The sequence below is a fragment of the Nannobrachium achirus genome (assembly GCF_963921795.1).
Source record: "Nannobrachium achirus genome assembly, chromosome: 20".
Lineage (NCBI taxonomy): Eukaryota > Metazoa > Chordata > Actinopteri > Myctophiformes > Myctophidae > Nannobrachium > Nannobrachium achirus.
Window position 1 is genome coordinate 31,522,306 of NC_137827.1, and position 18,551 is coordinate 31,540,856.

Sequence of the window (18,551 nt, forward strand, 5' to 3'; positions counted from 1 at the left end):
TAGATCTGCTATTTTTGTCTAAAGCTCTCCTCAGAATAGGGATGCGAGGGTTCAAGTTGTTAATTTAAAAGAATGATCCTATCACACAGAGATTTGGCAGCCCCCCTGTGGTAACTCTGAGGACCCCCTAAGGGTCCCGTGCCCCCGGTTGAAGACCCCTGGTGTAGAGGGAAAAACGAGCAGACTAAGTGACACTGATCAACTAAGTATTAGTTTACTAAGTATAGGGTTTATGTGGTAATGGTGAACTGAGCTCCATTTTCCTTTGTGAATTCTCCCTGCTCATAGATTTGAATACATGACTGGATATATCGTGTAATACTAGCGATACCATTGACAAATAACACAATAACACAACTGGCAAATACCAGTTCCAGTTTCTAGGTCCACGTTTTCTTATCTCTTCTATTTGCTGAACTGAAAAGCTCAGATTAGATGTACAAATGTGGTTTACATTACTCACCAATATGTTGATGTTAGAAACCTGGAAATAATTACTTTCCCACCATAAATTTTGGCATGTTGGCAAATACGTTCACAAAAAACTCTCAGCAATTTAATGAAGGACGGAACAATTCCATCTGCCGTGAGGTCTAACCCATACAGTGGAATTCAGCCATGCAGAGGTGCAAGTCTGCACCCACTGTATCTTGCACTAGTAGTTGAGGATCTTTCCCTGTTACAAAGTTTGTCATTGGGTAGGAGCAACAGTTAACCCTACCAGTGCCAGCCCCTAGATGGCGCCAAAGAATGCCAGGCTTTCTCCCATAGGCGAGCGCATTAGCATCCGGGGACTCACGTTGCAGTGACGCGCATGCTCACGTTCGTGCACGTCATGGAAAGGTCCCGGATGATAATGCTAACAGAATAGCTATTCCCATTTTGTCATTTTAAAGATCATTTTTCGGCGATTTCGCCGTAAATAAACCTCGCGCCACATCCCTAAAAACACAATCCAGAGATATGGGCCTCCAAAGATGTGGTTTTTCATTGGATTTGGCGGCGATTCGCGGCTACGTTCGCGGCTCACGGCCGGCATGGCTTCCCCAGGATTTGGACCACTGGATTTTAAATTTAGGCTCAGGCTTCAGAAGGCCTCGGATCATTTTATTCATTTCATTAAAAATCCCGAACATGTTCGGGATAGGCACACTGGACTACGTTCCGGAAGCGGCGCTGAACATTCGGTGAACATTGGGGGTCTCAAAAATGTATTTTAAACCATTTTTAATGGAATATATCGTCGGACCATGTAAAATGGCTAGCTGGCTAGCGTAGGACGAGCCAGGACCACCCACGACTCTACAAGCAGCTCAGGGTAAGTCAATTAATAAAAAAAAAATTGTTTTGGATTGAACATATCCCGAACATGTTCGGGATAGGCACAGAATGAGTTAAGGTGTCGCCACACCAAACAGCCTACAAGAAACTCTTTCCAACTCCTGGCAGACTGGCAGTCGGTGGCATTTAGTGGCACAAACTAAGCACAAACTCTAGTCGGCAGAAATAACATTGTTTTTGCATTGATCTCCGTCTGCCAGTCTGTTGCCAGGTCTGCTCATTACAAGCAACTTTAGGTCTTCCTGTAAAGTCGCTTGTAAATATTCACAGTTGCGGGTTGCTTTTGTTAATGTTTATTTTCCTTAGTGTAGTTGATTATTTGGGTCTTGCTTTCAAGAGTATTAAAATAAAAAGCTGATGTGTGGTAGTGCAGAGAGTGTGCAAAGATAAAGTGCTTGTATAATGGCTTGTATGATGGACACAATGGACATGTACAATGGCTACATCTGTGTGTGTGTGTGCCCAGCTTTCTTCCACTGCCTCTCCATGGAGGGCCTAGCTCCCCACTGTACAGTGCTACATCTCACTCTGTCTGAGCTCCCCTCTGGAGACAATGAACACATTGAGGCAAATCTGTTTCCACAGCCTGTGAATAAGAGACAGCCAGCTTTGTTTAGCACGACGATGCACACACACAGACACACACACTCACTCACACACATATGCGTTTATGTGCGTGTTTATGCGTGCAGCAAGAGATACAGAACAAAAGTCTGTGTGTATAGACACCCAAGTATATGCTTTTTGCAGCCGCGTCGTGTGCGTCATGCGTTTGCCATGTGAGTCACCCAAACCCCCCCTCCCCCCACCCGCACAATTGCGCAGGGCTTGAAGTAGTGAGTAAAAAAGCCGTCTCACCTCCCCCTCCCTCCTCTGTCTCTCCGCTCTCACTCTCCAGGCCTCCACCATCACACTCCTTCCTGTGTTCCTACTCCGCCACTACCCGCTGCCCAACAGGTTGCTCTGTAAATAATGAATCGCACACACAAAGCGTACCACATCCAGGAGTTTGAAATACGAGACAGATTCAAAGGTGCGCTTGGTCAGTGGCAGCAGTAAAAGGAACATTATCGCAGATAATGCATCCTCAGATAATGCATCCTCCCCAAATAAAAACATAGCTACAGATATTTTAACTGTGCAAGTGTAAAAAAATGTATTTTTCTAATTAATCTATATTTATTTATATTCGGTTTTACCATGTAGACTGTAGAGATAGGTAAATCAATCAAACTGAAGCGTGCATCTTTACCTTATACTCCTTTTAGTCTCTCTCTCTCTCTCTCAAACCCCCTGCCTCGCCTCTCTCTCTCTCTCTCTCATAAAATATGCCAAGATGATGAGGCCGAGACGGCATTTGAATAATAGCTCAGTCCCAAATAGTCTCTTCGGTGGCCTGCTGGGATAATTGCAGGTGAGCCTTGAAGGGGCCAGGCAGAGAGACAGTACAGAGAGACAAGTAAACACATAGCTGACGTCTGTGTGCGATGATGACTAAATGCCGTGGTGACTGTTCCGCCTCGCCATTATGAGGGCCATTAAAAGACAGCAACAGACTAGGCTATTCTAAACATCCCGCTCTTTGGTGGGTTTCTCACCCCTACCCTGTACTGCACGCCAGGGGGTCAAATTCATTTGTACCCACAGAACGTCATGCTTGGAATGTTAAAACAGCACTAACGCTTAACTGTCGGAACATTTCACGTACACCATAATCCCACTTTTAATGAGGAGGACACCCCCTCCCCCCAAAGTTTTTTAAATATTATTAAATAAAAAAGAAAATGAAAAAAGTTTTACCATCACAATCTTGGTGTTGTGTTTTTACTGCAAAACCACAACACAGGAACAGAGAGGTTTTCTTGTCATTGAAATCTTGAGGTTTTTGGATGTACTCCACCATCTAGTGGCTGTCTATGTGCTGTTACACACTTGGGCTAGGTCATAATTTACACATGGATGATGTACCTTGATAGCTGAGTTGAATGGGGGGATAATTCCTTTCAGTCGTACATCAGTATCAGAAAGATGATCCTGGATGAATGAAGATGACCAAGATTGTTTTCATTTCTTTTTTTTTTCATTCATACATTTTATCTTGAAGTTCATTTCACACATAATTTACAGTTGACTGACAGTCAGTACAATTACTACAACTACTACTATAATAATATAAAAAACTGTTTTCATTGAAAGTGAGATATAAATGTGCCACAAAGGATGACTAAATCAGATGAATCACAGAGCAACAGTGACAAAAAAAAGAAAGAAATAAAGAATGAAAGGAAGAAAGAGAAAGAAAGAAAGAAAGAAAGAAAGAAAGAAAGAAAGAAAGAAAGAAAAAACACATACAACATGTGAAGGAAATTGTACAACAGAGACTGCTTACATGGTGAAGTACAGTATAACTGAGAGAGTACTGTATAACTGTACTCAGTATATTATGTATATTATCACTCTGGCATTCATTGCACGAGGGCCATGAATGAATGCCCAGGGATCATTTGTTTATTACATACCCAAAGCCTTATTTAGTCATGAAGACATCAAGAAAATGGCATGTGAACAATGCAGCAACGGTGACGGGCATGTTTAACCACGTTTCCCTCCACCGCATCATCGTTCAGCACGTGGGGGCACTTTAGTCCACTGACTGGACAGCTATGGTTGAAATCAGTTGTCCCCTTCTCTATCCTTTTATTACCCCACTCACCAAGGGCAAATAAAGTTTGGGTATGTGACAAACTATAGTACTATACACCACTGTTTCTCAATGTCGGGTCTGGGGACCACCAGGTGTCCAAATGGACGCTTTTTGGGTCTGTAACTCTGACAGTGTACAAATGTACTAACTCTCAGAGTTAAATAAACACTGATAATTATGGGGGCACGGTGGCGCAGTCAGTAGTGCTGTCGCCTCACAGCTAGAAGGTCCTGGGTTCGATTCCCGCCGGGGGACACTGTGGGTGCTGGGGGTGTGTTCCCTCCTCCGCGTCATCAGTGCCCACACCCTAGGTGGGGTTGGCAAAAGGGCCTTTCTGTGTGGAGTTTGCATGTTCTCCCCGTGTCGCCTAGGGTAGATACCCTCACAAAAACATACAGTAATCCTGGTCTCTATAAAGCCTCCCCCTGGCCAGCCGGGGCGCCTGATGGAGGGGAATGGAACTGGTTGGAATAACGTGTTCCTTCCACGCGCTACGTCCAACCGGGGAAGCTCCCCCTGTCAGGTGATAAGAAGCGGCCTGCTCACTCCTCATGCATTGAAGGAAGCATGAGCTCAGTTCGGGGCCCTCCCCAGGTTGGCAGAGGGAGAGTAGAGCCCAGGATCACAGCTTAGGCAATTGGCACCGGGTGAAAAAATGGGTTACAAAAATCGTGGGATAAAAGTTTATAAAAAAAAAAAAAACACTGATAATTATTTTACAGTGTAGATTGGGGTCCTGGAGATAAACATGAATGGTATGAAATGGGGGTCTGTGGACTAATGCAGGGGGGTCCTTGAAATGAAAAGGGTTGAGAATCACTGGTATACACTATGTGAGAGATTATGTCCGCAAGCACCTGTATCATTGCGAGGTCAGTAGTATGTGGTCTGTCCTTCTGTTTCACTAATTCTCCCTGCTCCTCTTCTGACGTTCTCATAAAAGTAAACTAATGCTACTGCATTCCTCTTCCGCTGCCAACAATTCATACCCACAGCGTGTGGGGAGACATGCCAGTAGTCACGTTGGAATGTTTCACTTGAACACACGCCCCCCCCTATGTTGAGAAGCAGCTCTGGTTAGAACAATACTCAACACCACGGATCATCGGCAGTCCACTCGCTTGCCTTCAATCGTTAATTCTACTTCTTTTATGTCCCGTCCTCGTCCTCTTCCTCCTCTTCCTCTGGTAGGCTGCCCGGGCAGGGTTCCATGGTGACAGCGATGCCCATACCGCTGCGTCCGATGGGGATGTCAATGACATAAGACCACTCTCTGGTCTCTGGACAGTAGCACTCGATGCTGGACAGGAAGCCGCTCTGGTTAAAACCCCCTGACGCACGCACGCAGAAGGAAAGAGAGAGAAAGAGACAGAGAGAGAGAGAGAGAGAGAGAGAGAGAGAGAGAGAGAGAGAGAAGTTTTGTAGAACAGGGCTTTTCAAAGTGGGTGACGGGGCACCCTGTGGTGCCGCGACGGCAGTCCAGGGGTGCCGCGAGATAATTTGATAATATTTGGAATTTATTTGGACACTTATTTAGTATCATTTTAAACTTGAAGTACAAAGCTATTTTCAGTCAGTTCTAACAAAAATGGCTATTATCTCAACGTTTTCCTTGCAAAATAATCATCATAATTCATCCTACAAGACTGTCGCACAAAACTAGCGAAAACAGCTGATCTACAAGCACACAACGCCTCGTGATGCGAGGCGTTGTGTGCTTGTAGATCGGCTGTTTTCACTAGTTTAGTACATTTCATAGATGATAAACACAAAACGAACGCTTTTGGACAAGGTTTCCACCCGACAACGACGATATGCTATAAATATAAGGTGCTGGGAGTGAAAGTTATAATGTAGGGGTGCCTCGGATGAAGAAATATTTATGGGGTGCCCTGAGACTGTTGTAGACAACTTTCTTACATTAATCCGCATTAGAAAAAAGTTTTTTGTTTTAGACATTTTTAATATGTCTAATAAAATGCAAAACTGTGTTGACATGAACTTAAAACCGTTGACACTGAAGTCGAGTCAAATCGACTTTGATGGGCCGCCGCTGGATCGCTACATTGTTTCCCAATACCCTGTTGTCAGAGGATCTACAATGAACTCATCACCATACTATGCATAACAGCGTGTGCTGTATGTTCTGTGTTGCCTGGATGATTTATGCCAGTTGTGCTTAAAGTTTTTCCAGCCAAGATACAATGTGTGAATTGTTCTTTTGTTCTCAGAGCGCAGGCTGATGAAAACATTTTATTACTCCTCAGCCCACCAGCAATGAACCTGCCATACAATTTGAGTTCAACATATAGATTAAGATTCCCAATTTTCTTTCTGTCATAGCTAAAAAAAGAGTTTTGTTCTCAAATTAGATATCCAACAGCAACACCAACTCTCAGAAAATGTTTGATAGCGGAATAATTTGATCAACATTATACCTAATCATTGTAGTTTTAAAAGGATGGCAGACAAGATAAGTCCTTTGTTGCTAAAATGATGACACTTTAACAAACCTCTATCCTCTAAATTTGAGAGATATTAAACGATGAGTAATGATTTTCTTTTTCTAATACAGAGCATTTAGTAGCAGGACTCCTCAATACCTCAGAGTTTAACACTCCATTTATTCAAGCTGTGGGATTGGAGACGCGACTCACCCAGTACAAATATGCGTCCCTGGTAGACGGTGACGCCGTGTGCGCTGCGGCAGTGCTGCATGGAGGCAGCGGACTCCCACTGGTTCCTGGAGACGTTGTAGCGTTCCATGGAGTTCAGCTGCGTCCGACCATCATAACCCCCTATGGCGTACAGGTAGGAGTCCATACACACTAAACCTACAAACACAGTGGTACAACACTGGTAAAACTACACCAGGGGTGGGCAACTTTGATGATGGAGAGGGCCACTATATTTCCACCTTCACTCCAGAGGGCCACATTGCATATTGCTATGTCCTACTTTGTCATTCTACTATCTCATACAAAAGAAGCAAAAATAGCAGATCTACAAGCTAAAAACGGATCACGCTGCGATGCGTTTTGAGCTTGTAGATCGGCTATTTTTTCTTCTTTTGAATTGGAATCCTGAATTCTTTTTTGTTATTTTTGAATTGGAATCCTGAAATGTAACATTTTGATTTAATTTCAAACGCATTTAGTTAGATACTCATGTTAACTTTATGAACTTAAATACAAATACATTGGACATAAAAAACAAATACTACTATATTAGTCATTAAGCTACTAATATAGTCTGATGGAATTAAAGCAGGTCATGTTAGGAATTGTAACAGCTGAAATCAATAATATATCAGTATTCCGGTATTAACCTGAGGGCCGCATTACGCGAAGGTGGGGGCCGCATGTGGCCCCCAGGCCGCCAGTTGCCCATGTATGAACTACACAGAGGAGAAGAGACCCATTATGTTGTGTCACACGAGTACACACACGCACGCACACACATTTTATCCACATTGACCCTGCCGTCCCTAGTCCGGGCATTTTGTTATAGGCTAAAATGTAAAAATAGCACCTGTGCGAAGTGAGCGGTGAGTGAGCTTACTTTGCATGGTATCAAACACGACACACATGCATATATCCTTGTATGGGCCATTCTGTTTGTGACATCAGCTGTGGTGATGTCGGTTTCTGCATACTTTCTAAGACGTTGTCTTGTGTTGCGTCAGTCTCGTACTACGGACATAGGGACACATACTACGGACTTAGGAACACACAAAGTCAGACAGAGCGTGTGGATTTTTTGCCACATACTTAAGTGGATAAATACACACATTTGCATACACACAGGTACAATTACACACACACAGAAACAGATCCACATACCTAGACCGCTGCGTACAGAAGACATGGGTGCCAGTTGGTGCCAGGTGTTGGTCTCGGGATGGTACTTCTCAGCAGTATTCCAGCGGGTCTCCCCATCAAAGCCCCCCACAACATACAGAGCTCCCCCGCATGCCGCCACGCCGGAACCCAAACGAGCCACTGACATGGGGGAAACATAAGACCAGCGACTGGACTCTGGATCCCACCTGACGGACAAAGGATAACCGCATTGTGATTCTAGTCAAAAACTATGAGAATCCGTAAGGGTGTGTTCACACTAGCCACCTTTTATGAAGGAAAATGTTGTCTAGAGCACATTTTCAGCTAAAAAAAAAAAGAAAAAAAAAAGGGTAGTAGCACGATAAACTTCAATAGAACTCTGAAAAAAGTTGTTAACGGTGTAGAGGTGAAATGAATCAAGATTGAGCAACTGTGTGGAATATCTATTAAAAGTGGTCTAATTGTCACCTTCTAAAAGCGGCTTCTATGCGGTCATCTTTTTGTTATTGCGACCGTAGGTCCCAGTTTGGCACATCTTGTCCGCGTATCCGGCTATCTGCGTATCTCTGTAGGTCACGCCTGACACTGTGGTCCCTCTGACACATCACTGTGACATCACAGCTGTGATGTCAGGGGAACCACTCTTAACAGAATGGGTTTGCTGCTCTGACATCACGCTCTGGCTTCACTGTGGTGGCACACTAACAGAATCCCTTTTATGCCCAAATATGGAGTTCCCTGATGTCATCAATATTAAGCCCATTTCTAACAGGACTTCATATTGGAATGCCCATACATGGAGGCCACATACCACACTAACAGAATCCATATATGGCCAAGACAGCCCATATCTGTGTGGATGGTTCTACAGACAGGGATCTTCATGTATGGGCATAAAAGGGTATGATGTCAGATGTCATAGACATCATAGGATTTTCACATACAGTACATGTGGTGAACTGGTCCGATACATCACTGGCAGATGGCAAAGAATTGGCCCGACCTCACTCGAGGTCACATGTCGCCCTGAGGCATCTTACTAGTTTCTCAAAGGGTTTCAAGTAAAAAGGCAGTGCCTTATTACTTGCGCCAGTACTGCGTTCAGCTGCGGAAGTAGGTTGGTAGTTAGGTAGCTAGGTAGGTAGCTGTGTGTGTTTAAGCCCGTAGCCCAATCAGGGACCAGCATTTCCGTCAACGCTTTTTTCTAACTTTTTCCTTATATTACTTGACAATTTGGCCAATGTTTGACCAGTTTTTATAGTATAATTTGTTGATTACCTTTGATGCAGTAAAGTGCATTGCAGACAGGCATGATCTTTCGCACGGAAAAAACTGACGGTTTCTTTTTTTCTTTTTAAGAAACCAATGATCCTCTATGACCTCATGCACACCTGCTCAGAATTTGCCGTGCGGCAAGTGGCTGCAGCAGTGCGTTTTTTTCCCCAGATCGAATCCAGTTCGATTCGTGCGTCTTTTCACATGCGGTAAAAAATCATTGACTCCTTTTATGACTCCTATAATTTGATTTAGGTTACGCAGTAGTGTTTGGCATCTTCTGACAGGCTTAATTTAAGTCCAAAGAGATCTTGACTATGGCTCAGAACAGATTCGCAGCTCATTCTGTGCGCACAGCAGTGTACAGAATGAGCCTCTGAATGGAGTCATGTTGTCAGTTATTGATTAACAAACCAGTTCTGTCCCATAGTCTCTTTGAAATGCTATTACTAACTAATTGTTTTTAGATTCAGATTAAAAAGATTTAGGATCCAGGCAATGATTTTCAGTCAACAGCTAGACTTATTACTGTGTGTGTCGTGTACCTTTTTGAATAGTTTATCTTTGAGTCATGAGGCAGCAGAGTTTGGCAAGAGGGTGACAATAATAATAATCAGATGTTTGTTTGTTCAATCCTTGGCACTGACAGAAGAGTATGTTCTAGCGGGGACCTGGTGACAGGGCCTATCAATGCAATTTCAAGACAATTTACAGTACAGCTGGAATACTTGTGAGGTTATTGTTTAGCATATTAACTACTGTACTGCATGTAATATTAAATATTAACCCACTATTAAAAACCACAGCTGCAGCATTTTCTCCTGTATACCCGAGCCAACTCTAAAAAGAATACTTCCACAACTGGTTAGTTACCAGTAAGATGCCCTAAGGGTGAGAAGTGGGCACATGGGCGCTTTGGAATAGATACCCTTCTGCTGAGCTGGTTGAGTCATCACTGTGATAGACAGCTATAGACGGACGGACAGACAGGATGTGCCGGTTTTCATAATGAACTGCGACCTATGGTCGCAATGATGAGTTGTGACGATGCATTTGTGTATTAACACATCGGATGCCCACGTGATCTCTGACATCTTAATTTGCTGGTGCCCATGGCAACGCGTCATTTTACCTACCGGCGAGAGTACTGGCGAGAAAAGTAATCCGAGTAAATGTAATCCGAGTAAGTCCTGTTTATTTCGCGAAAATCTTTTCTTTCAGTCAGGACCGTTTTTTATCATTTCTAAGCCACAGTGTTTGTGTTACGGCATGTAGAAGATGCTGCCGTTTTGAGAAAAAAAGGAAAAAAGGAAGAGAATCCGGAGAAAACAGCATTTTTGTGCAGCCGATAAACAGGAAGTCAACGAGCCACACAGCACGTCCGGGTGACGTAATTGCACGCTGCATGTTGGGAAATGGAGGTGTTTCATCACCGCGGTAGCCAAGTGCAGTAGCTACAGTACAGTATAGTTTACTGTACAACGCGTCAAACGCGTCGTTGGGCACTCGTAAAGATCAAAGAGATTGACGCGTAGACACCACGTGGGCACCCGATGTGTTAAACCTGTTTGTATGCATACAACCGGTCCATCCCACATGAAGTCGGATTTTGCCCAGTTCTGCATAAAATAAGTTGAACAAGTTGAGATGTTCAGAGACAAGGTTACATTTACATCACACCAAGTATCCTTGCTTAATCATTCACACAAACCCTCGGGTCCCTATTGTTGGCGTGAACATTTGGCAAAAGATCTACAAGCTTAAACATGTCGCAACATGACACATTATGAGCTTGTAGATCTTTGGCAAAGAGTGTGGTATAGAGGGGAAAAAGGAGGGGACCAAGTATAGAGCCCTAGACCCTGGTCAACGAAGTACAAAGGCTTTAAGTCAGGGGTCTTCAACAGGGAGTCTGGGACCCCTAGGGGGTCCTCAGAGTCACTACAGGGGGTCCTTTAAATCTTTGTGTGATAGAAACTTTTTTTCCTCCTTTTATATATTAACCACTTGAACCCTAGCGTCCATATTCGGAGAACTTTAGCCAAAAGCCACCACTTGGAATGTGTTTTTGTTATGAATTTTCAGATACTATATTATTAATCTTAACACAGCATTCTTTAGGAGATTATCTCCCCCCCTTTTAGCTCCCCAGCGACAAGATGTAAAGCATTCCCTACAGGATGGACATTCCTGGGACATATGTCTCAGCATGTTTTGAAAGAGCCCTATGTACTTTAATGAGGATAAGAGGACTGACTACCTGCAACCTTCCTGAGTGCTCTTCAGGTTGAAAGGCAACTACTTATTTAGCCTCTACCATGTCATTAACCATACTTACACAGAGACAACTGCTCTAAATCAAACAGGCGTGTGTGTGTGTGTGTGTGTGTGTGTGTGTGTGTGTGTGTGTGTGTGTGTGTGTGTGTGTGTGTGTGTGTGTGTGTGTGTGTGTGTGTGTTTGTAAGAGTGTGTAAAAGATAGTTGGCCACCTACTTACATTGACATCATTGCTAATGCATGAGCAGTAAAAAATAATGTACTTGTAAGTGCTCGTTTTGATAAAGTGGTGTTGAACTTTGGTGGAACCTTGGGTAGACCTTTGGGTATAACCTTGGGGTGTATATCTGTATAATTACTTGGCAGTGATATAAGTCCAACGAATGAGGAATCAAATTTTTCTCTTCCATTCACGCAAAATAGATTTCAAAATCACATAAATGAACACGAACAAAGCTTCGCCAATATATGAAGGGGAAAAAAAGATGCATACTGTCACATCCCCATCAGCCCGCCAAACAAATTCAGAGCGAATAGACAGCTCTGCTGGCTTTCTGAAATACTGGAAAGAGAACTGAGTCCTCATTCAAATGAACTGACAATGTAAATGCAAAAAGGGCAGAGTCCATTTTCCAGGTCCAGGTGTGAAAGCACCCTCATCAGAAAGCGGTCATGTTTTTATCCCAGTCGGCACCCCGTAACAGCACACAATCCAAAGTCCTGTACCATATCGGCAATGTCCTGGGTCTGAGTCCAACAATTTTATATAATAAATAATATAAAATTACAACATTAAAAAAATCATAAAAACTAAAGGGAATGAACATTTCTAAAAAAAAAACATACTCACTTCTCCACAGTTTTATGATGGGTGGAGCCATGGGAACCCCCCACAGCGTAGATGTTGCCATCCACCACCCCAACCCCCACCCTGTTTCTGGGGACATTGAGGGAGGAGAGCTGGCTCCACTGGTTGGTCATAGGATTATAGCAGCACAGGGCACTGGATTCTGTGTTGTTCTGAAGAGAGAGGTTTCTGCCCCCGACCTGGAATCCACAAAGCACTGGATTATTGTTGTGAATATTAAGTATTGCCTTGATGAGAAAATACAGAATTATCACTAAATGATTTTAGGTATATATATTTGATATACGATACAGAAAATGTTACTGAAATCATGCTCAGCTCAGGAGACTAGCGAGAGGTTGAGGATGCAAATAGGGATGTTTGCGTGATGTTTGGACAAAATCTGTAGGACTAATACAAAAAAATGGTTTAGCTAAAGTTGGCCTCCTGGTGGCGCTATAAAAGGCCAATGTGAAAAATGCAGGGCAGAGGTTTTTCCTTGGCCTCTAGGGGCCACAAGGAAGGTCCCAGCAGGCCGCATTTAGCCCGCGTGCCGCCAGTTGAATACCCATGCTTGACTATGTAGTTAAAACATAGAGATACGTTATGGGTTCCGATTAAATGAGTCTCGAGTAAATATACTATATTTGAAATACTAGTGTCATATCATATTACATTACTGTATCAAATAGTATTGCATCCCACTGATTTAGAGCAATAATTACATTACATAATATTACATGCGAGGATGTGCATTATCGTGGTTATTGGCACGCCAGCCTTGCTGCAGGAACGAGAAGACAGCCGAGTTCCGTAGGCAGGGCTGAGGTGCCAATAACCACAATAAAGCACGACCCTCAAGTGTAATATTGCGATTATACAACAGTTACCCTTAAAAAAAACATGTCAATATATTCGATTGAAATTTCTCAGTTTAATGCCACTACTTTCGCCGCCATGTCTCTAAAATGTACATGAAAACTGCTAGCGTGGCCGCTTAGCATAGTGTTGGGACAGGACCCGGCACAGCTGATGTTTACATTTGATTAGACCCGTAATGCTCATTATTCTAACGGGTAGTGGGGGTAGAAAGCTATTTAAACCAATCAGATTGCTTCGTCGAAACTGTATAATCCAGAACAATCTGTACTAGTATTTGTAAACCTACGAAGTTTGTTATGTCAGTTCTCCTACCGTGTAGAGCAGCCCAAAGAGCACACAAGCACCCAAGCCACTGCAGGGAGCCCCCATATCAGCCAGTTTCAACCAGGAATTCCTCCTGGGATCATAGGCCTCCATGGTTGATAGTGATTGTTGCCGATACCTGGACGAGAGAAATATAACTGCTCAGAGATCAGCATACATGTCAATAGATGACTATACTTAATAAATAGTATGTTTTTGAAAAGAACTGCATTCTTAAACTTGCAACCAGTAAACCAAATCAATTGTAACTATTTAACTAGGGACCAGGCCATTAAAAGCGTTATGATAAATGGAACCATAAATTCACATATATTGACATTGACATATTTAAGCCAATAAATTATCATTTAACACTATTATGCAAGTACAGACACTGCATCACAGATATAATGTATACATACTGTATTTATGTTGGGGCTTTAAAGGCCACTCTAAAAACCTAATTTAAAAATATGACTTTAACACACAAGATTGTAGAGAAATGCTTGCTACCCTCCGGCCACATAGATGAGCTGGTTTCCACGGTGTGGTGGTGGAGGGAGAGGCTTCCTCAGTGCCATCTCTTGGAAGATCTTAGACAAGAAGTCCTTGCAGGAGTTTGCCTGCAGATTTCAGGAATGGAATGGATAAATTGACCCATTTAGGCCTAGAATTATTGCGACCGTCAGGTCGCATTTACTACCAAAACCTCCACCGGCTGTCTGTCAGTCAGTCAGTCTGTCCGTCATGTCACACTTTTCCCCAACTCATATCTCCACCACCGTTGCCCCAAGACATGCCAAACTTTGCACACACACTCCTTGCCTGCCAATCCACAACCTCCACCTCTCACGTCATACGGGCAGCCATAGTTAAGCTGTGTACACACTACAGATATATAGTTGAACGTTTTGCTTGGTAATTCAATGTAATCTCAATGGAAACCAGCTTTAAAGATGCAGGACACACAAAGAACGAAGCTTTGAAAGCTTTAAAGCTGGTTTCCATTGAGATAACATTGAATTACCAAGCTAAACGTTCAACTATATATCTGTAGTGTGTACACAGCTTTACACCTGGAATGTTGAATCTCCATATATGGAGATAACCTACGCATCACACAAAGTCTGACCTCACCAGCCCATACTTGGGCATGGACGACTTATATCTCCATATACGGAGATGGCCATATATGGAGATACGATGACATCACAGAGTCCACAGCTGATGATGTGGCGTGATGTCATACAATACACAAACAAGCCCTATATAAAGGGGCAATTCTCACCAGGGAAGAGAGCATTCCCCACTAGCTGAGTATCTTAAGATGGTTGGATGTGATGATAAGCTATAAGCTTAGTTGATCCTGGCGATAAGGTCTGAGTCGAGGAATGCTCTCTTCCCTGGTGAGAATTGCCCCTTTATATAGGGCTTGTTTGTGTATTGTATGACATCACGCCACATCATCAGCTGTGGACTCTGTGATGTCATCGTATCTCCATATATGGCCATCTCCGTATATGGAGATATAAGTCGTCCATGCCCAAGTATGGGCTGGTGAGGTCAGACTTTGTTTGATGCGTAGGTTATCTCCATATATGGAGATTCAACATTCCAGGTGTAACTATGGCTGCCCGTATGACGTGAGAGGTGGAGGTTGTGATATTTGTGGAGATAAAGCTTATCTCCCGATTAGGGAGTCTTACTGGTTTAATGCTTTAGCTATTGAAACATAGCAGATCTACAACGTCACAGCGTGGCACCGAGTGCCATGCTGCGAGCTTGTAGATCTGCTATTTTTGAAAAATCTTAATTTTTGAATATATCTTTTTAAAAGCAAACATTTGCAAATATTCGAGTATTTGCTTCTGGGTGGTCCCTGGAACAATTTCAATGGGGGTCTACGGCCAATTATGTGTAATTTTGGGGGTCCTTGACATGAAAAAGTTTGAGAACCACTGATTTAGAAGAAGGATTTAGAAGACATTTAAAGAATAGGGTAAAAAATACAAGACATTTGTGAAATTTCATGCCAATAAAACCTATTGAACTGAATTGAATGAGTGAGTGAGTGAGTGAGTGAGTGAGTGAGTGAGTGAGTGAGTGAGTGAGTGAGTGAGCGAGCGAGCGAGCGAGAGAGCGAGCGGGTGAGCAGGTGACAGAGTAAGTGAGTGAGTGACAAGTGTGAGACTGAGTGAGTGAGAAATGAGTAGAATCTGTGAGGAGTGGATTAATCAGTATTCTGGTACGAAATTAGTATTCAAGCAAAGGCAAGTAGGCAATAGATGGATAGTGGTACCTTGCTGAGGATGGGGCAGGACAGAAGCTGGTTCTTCAGGAACTTAGGGGGCAGGGCATAGATTCGGACGGCATTCAGGAGGGCATGCAGATACTGGGCTCTGCCCTCCACGTCCCAGCGGACCCAGTCTGTGCAGGCCTTATACACCTGACATCAATACAGAGTATTACACAGTATTTCACACACCTACTGTAATGTGTAATTAATTATATGAAGTGTTTCTTTTACAGTAACTAATACCAAATGGATCTGTTTAAACTAAGACATTCCTTGAAAGCCAGTGTGAAGTGTGCAACACAGTGGTTGACATCCTATTTGGCATTAGGAAAAACACTAAAACATAGCAGTTTAACTACAATTATTTTGGCCAGGTCTAAACCTTTTCTACAAGAGAGTTACTCTTTATGTTTTAGGCATTTAGCTGATGCTCTTATTCAGAGTAAGTATAGAGCATCATTATATGATTAACTCAATTTATCCCAAGGGGAAATTAAATCATGTGTAGCAGGAGAATGAGATGCTTTGAAATAATAGAGCGATAAAACTTTAACTGCTATACAGACAATAGCACAATAATAAAATTACCCAATTGGAGAAGCAATAAAAGTGTCATGACATGAAATTAATGGGCTACTGTGGATGACATACAAAACAACACAGCGAAATTAAAATTGGTGGTAATAAGTTCTATAAGTTGTCTGATTAAAAGCCTGCCAGTACAGAATGTGTCTTCTATTTTTGTCACTTTTCTATTTTTGTCCTTTGCAACATTTGCAACATTCTCTAAATTCCTTGAAAAGAGAAAACTCCACAAAACCAGAATAAATTACAACAACAATAAACAAATAAACTATATGTGCTTTTGTACCTTGTCACCACAGCTCAACCACTTCTTAATTGTTTATGAAGTTCACACAGGGCCATGCCACAAGTTTTATCCCCAAATCCCAAAATACCTCTCTTAAACTATCTGCACTCGTTGTGCATGGTTGACAGGCATACTATTACTAAGCTTGTAGATCTGCTAAATACATATTAATTTGGGGGTCCTTGACATGAAGAAGTTTGAGTAGCACTGCTTTAAGATGTGGTTGAAATAGATGCCACTGCTGAAAGTCCTGCTACAAACCTCAGACTCACAAAGAACTTGGAGGCTGTCCTGGCTGATGAGTTCCAGCAACTGGCAGTGAGTGAGACTGAAGAATTCCTCCACTTTGGTCACCTTAGGATGCATGACGAAAAGGAGGCAATGAGGAAAACAGAGACATAGTACAATCTTCAATGTTACATTAAAGGACAACTTTCTTTTTTTTTACAACAAGGGTTCATATTTTAGATTGTAATTAGAGAGAAGAAAAGATGAGTGTTAAAAGGAGGAGGACAGAGTACATGGCTGTGAATAAGACTTGAAGAGAGAGAGAGAGAGAGAGAGAGAGAGAGAGAGAGAGAGAGAGAGAGAGAGAGAGAGAGAGGCGGGAGAGGGGAGAATGCCACAAAAGTCTGTAATCAGAAGTCTTTATTTCACAAGTACCGGTATATTTGCACATTAAAAAAGGGATTTGTGTGTGTGTGTGTGTGTGTGTGTGTGTGTGTGTGTGTGTGTGTGTGTGTGTGTGTGTGTGTGTGTGTGTGTGTGTGTGTGTGTGTGCTCACTATGTTTGCACACTACCTCATTGAAGTGTGTATTGATGTACTCTCTGCTTCGCTGTTGCAGCTCGATGCAGCCGATCTCCTCTGCGAAGCGGGCGATGCCGATGACATTGTCCGGCTCCAGGTGCTTGATGAGGAAGTCACAGCAGGCCTTGGCCACATCCTCCACCTGATACCTGGTGATGAGAGATCCCAAGTCATGCACTCATTCACTACTCCCTATAGACCAGATCAGAAAATTTGTAAACAAACATGCCGGTAGTTATTTCTGCGTATAATGTTTATGGATATGGATATTTACACAATATAGCGTAAACGGTCCAGAATACAACCTCTAAGAAAATAATATATTTCTATTATACAATAATAAAAATATCAAGTGACCCTGTTCTTAAAGAAATAAAAGCTAATAAATAATACTGCTACAATGTGGCGCTGCTGTCGTTATATACCCAGATTTTTCATTTTTTATTATGGTAATGTCGTGAAGATTTGGTCTCTATAGGGCAGGGGTGTCGTGTATGCGGCCCGGGGGCCAAATGCTGCCCGAGGACACATTTTATATGGCCCGCAGCTTCATTACTAAATTGTATTATAAACAGCCCGCCAGCACCGCCAAACAAGAATATTTCCCCAGAGTATAATTTGTCAGGATTACTTGTTCCCTGTTGTCTAACCCTAAGCCTAACCCTATTATATAGATTTTTTTACCTTGCACGTCACATTTACATTAGGTAATGTGGAATAAGGCTGAGTTAATTGTTTTGTTCAGAGCAGACACCTAACAAAAGACCATCCCTCCTTTAAGGGATACAAATATGTCCCGGCCCAGTGCTTGGGAAACAGTGCTGTAGCATCTTCATTCAGTGGATCAGCTGCTGTCTGCTGAGCCACTGGTCTCTCCAAGTCTCACCTCATGGCTGCCAGCAGAACGTGCAGCACGCACTCCTCTCCCACTGTTATGCGGGATGTATAGAAAAAGTCGATGAGCCTTCCCACCACCAGGGGGCAGACGTCGCGCAGGGTTACCTCTGAGGCATGGCATTCCCTGAAGCTGCTGGTGAACATGGCTCTGAAGTAGGGGCTGCAGGAGGCCAGCACCACCTTATGCACCTGGAGGTGGGGAGGGGA

At 42.9% G+C, this 18,551-nt stretch overlaps 1 protein-coding gene across 3 annotated transcripts in view; it reads right to left on the minus strand.

Moving 5' to 3' along the window:
• Positions 1-3,422: 3,422 nt before the first annotated feature.
• keap1a (kelch-like ECH-associated protein 1a) overlaps positions 3,423-18,551 on the minus strand; it is a 34,742-nt gene continuing 19,613 nt past the window's right edge. For all 3 annotated transcript variants that reach the window (XM_080751355.1, XM_080751354.1, XM_080751353.1), the window contains 10 exons: positions 18,334-18,533; positions 17,440-17,596; positions 16,900-16,992; positions 15,771-15,917; positions 13,985-14,094; positions 13,481-13,610; positions 12,290-12,486; positions 7,888-8,093; positions 6,703-6,879; positions 3,423-5,376 (listed from right to left, as the gene is read on the minus strand). In XM_080751355.1, coding sequence (XP_080607481.1) covers positions 5,195-5,376; positions 6,703-6,879; positions 7,888-8,093; positions 12,290-12,486; positions 13,481-13,610; positions 13,985-14,094; positions 15,771-15,917; positions 16,900-16,992; positions 17,440-17,596; positions 18,334-18,533 — 1,599 coding nt within the window. In that variant the 3' untranslated portion in view covers positions 3,423-5,194. The remainder of the gene's footprint in view (positions 5,377-6,702; positions 6,880-7,887; positions 8,094-12,289; positions 12,487-13,480; positions 13,611-13,984; positions 14,095-15,770; positions 15,918-16,899; positions 16,993-17,439; positions 17,597-18,333; positions 18,534-18,551) is intronic.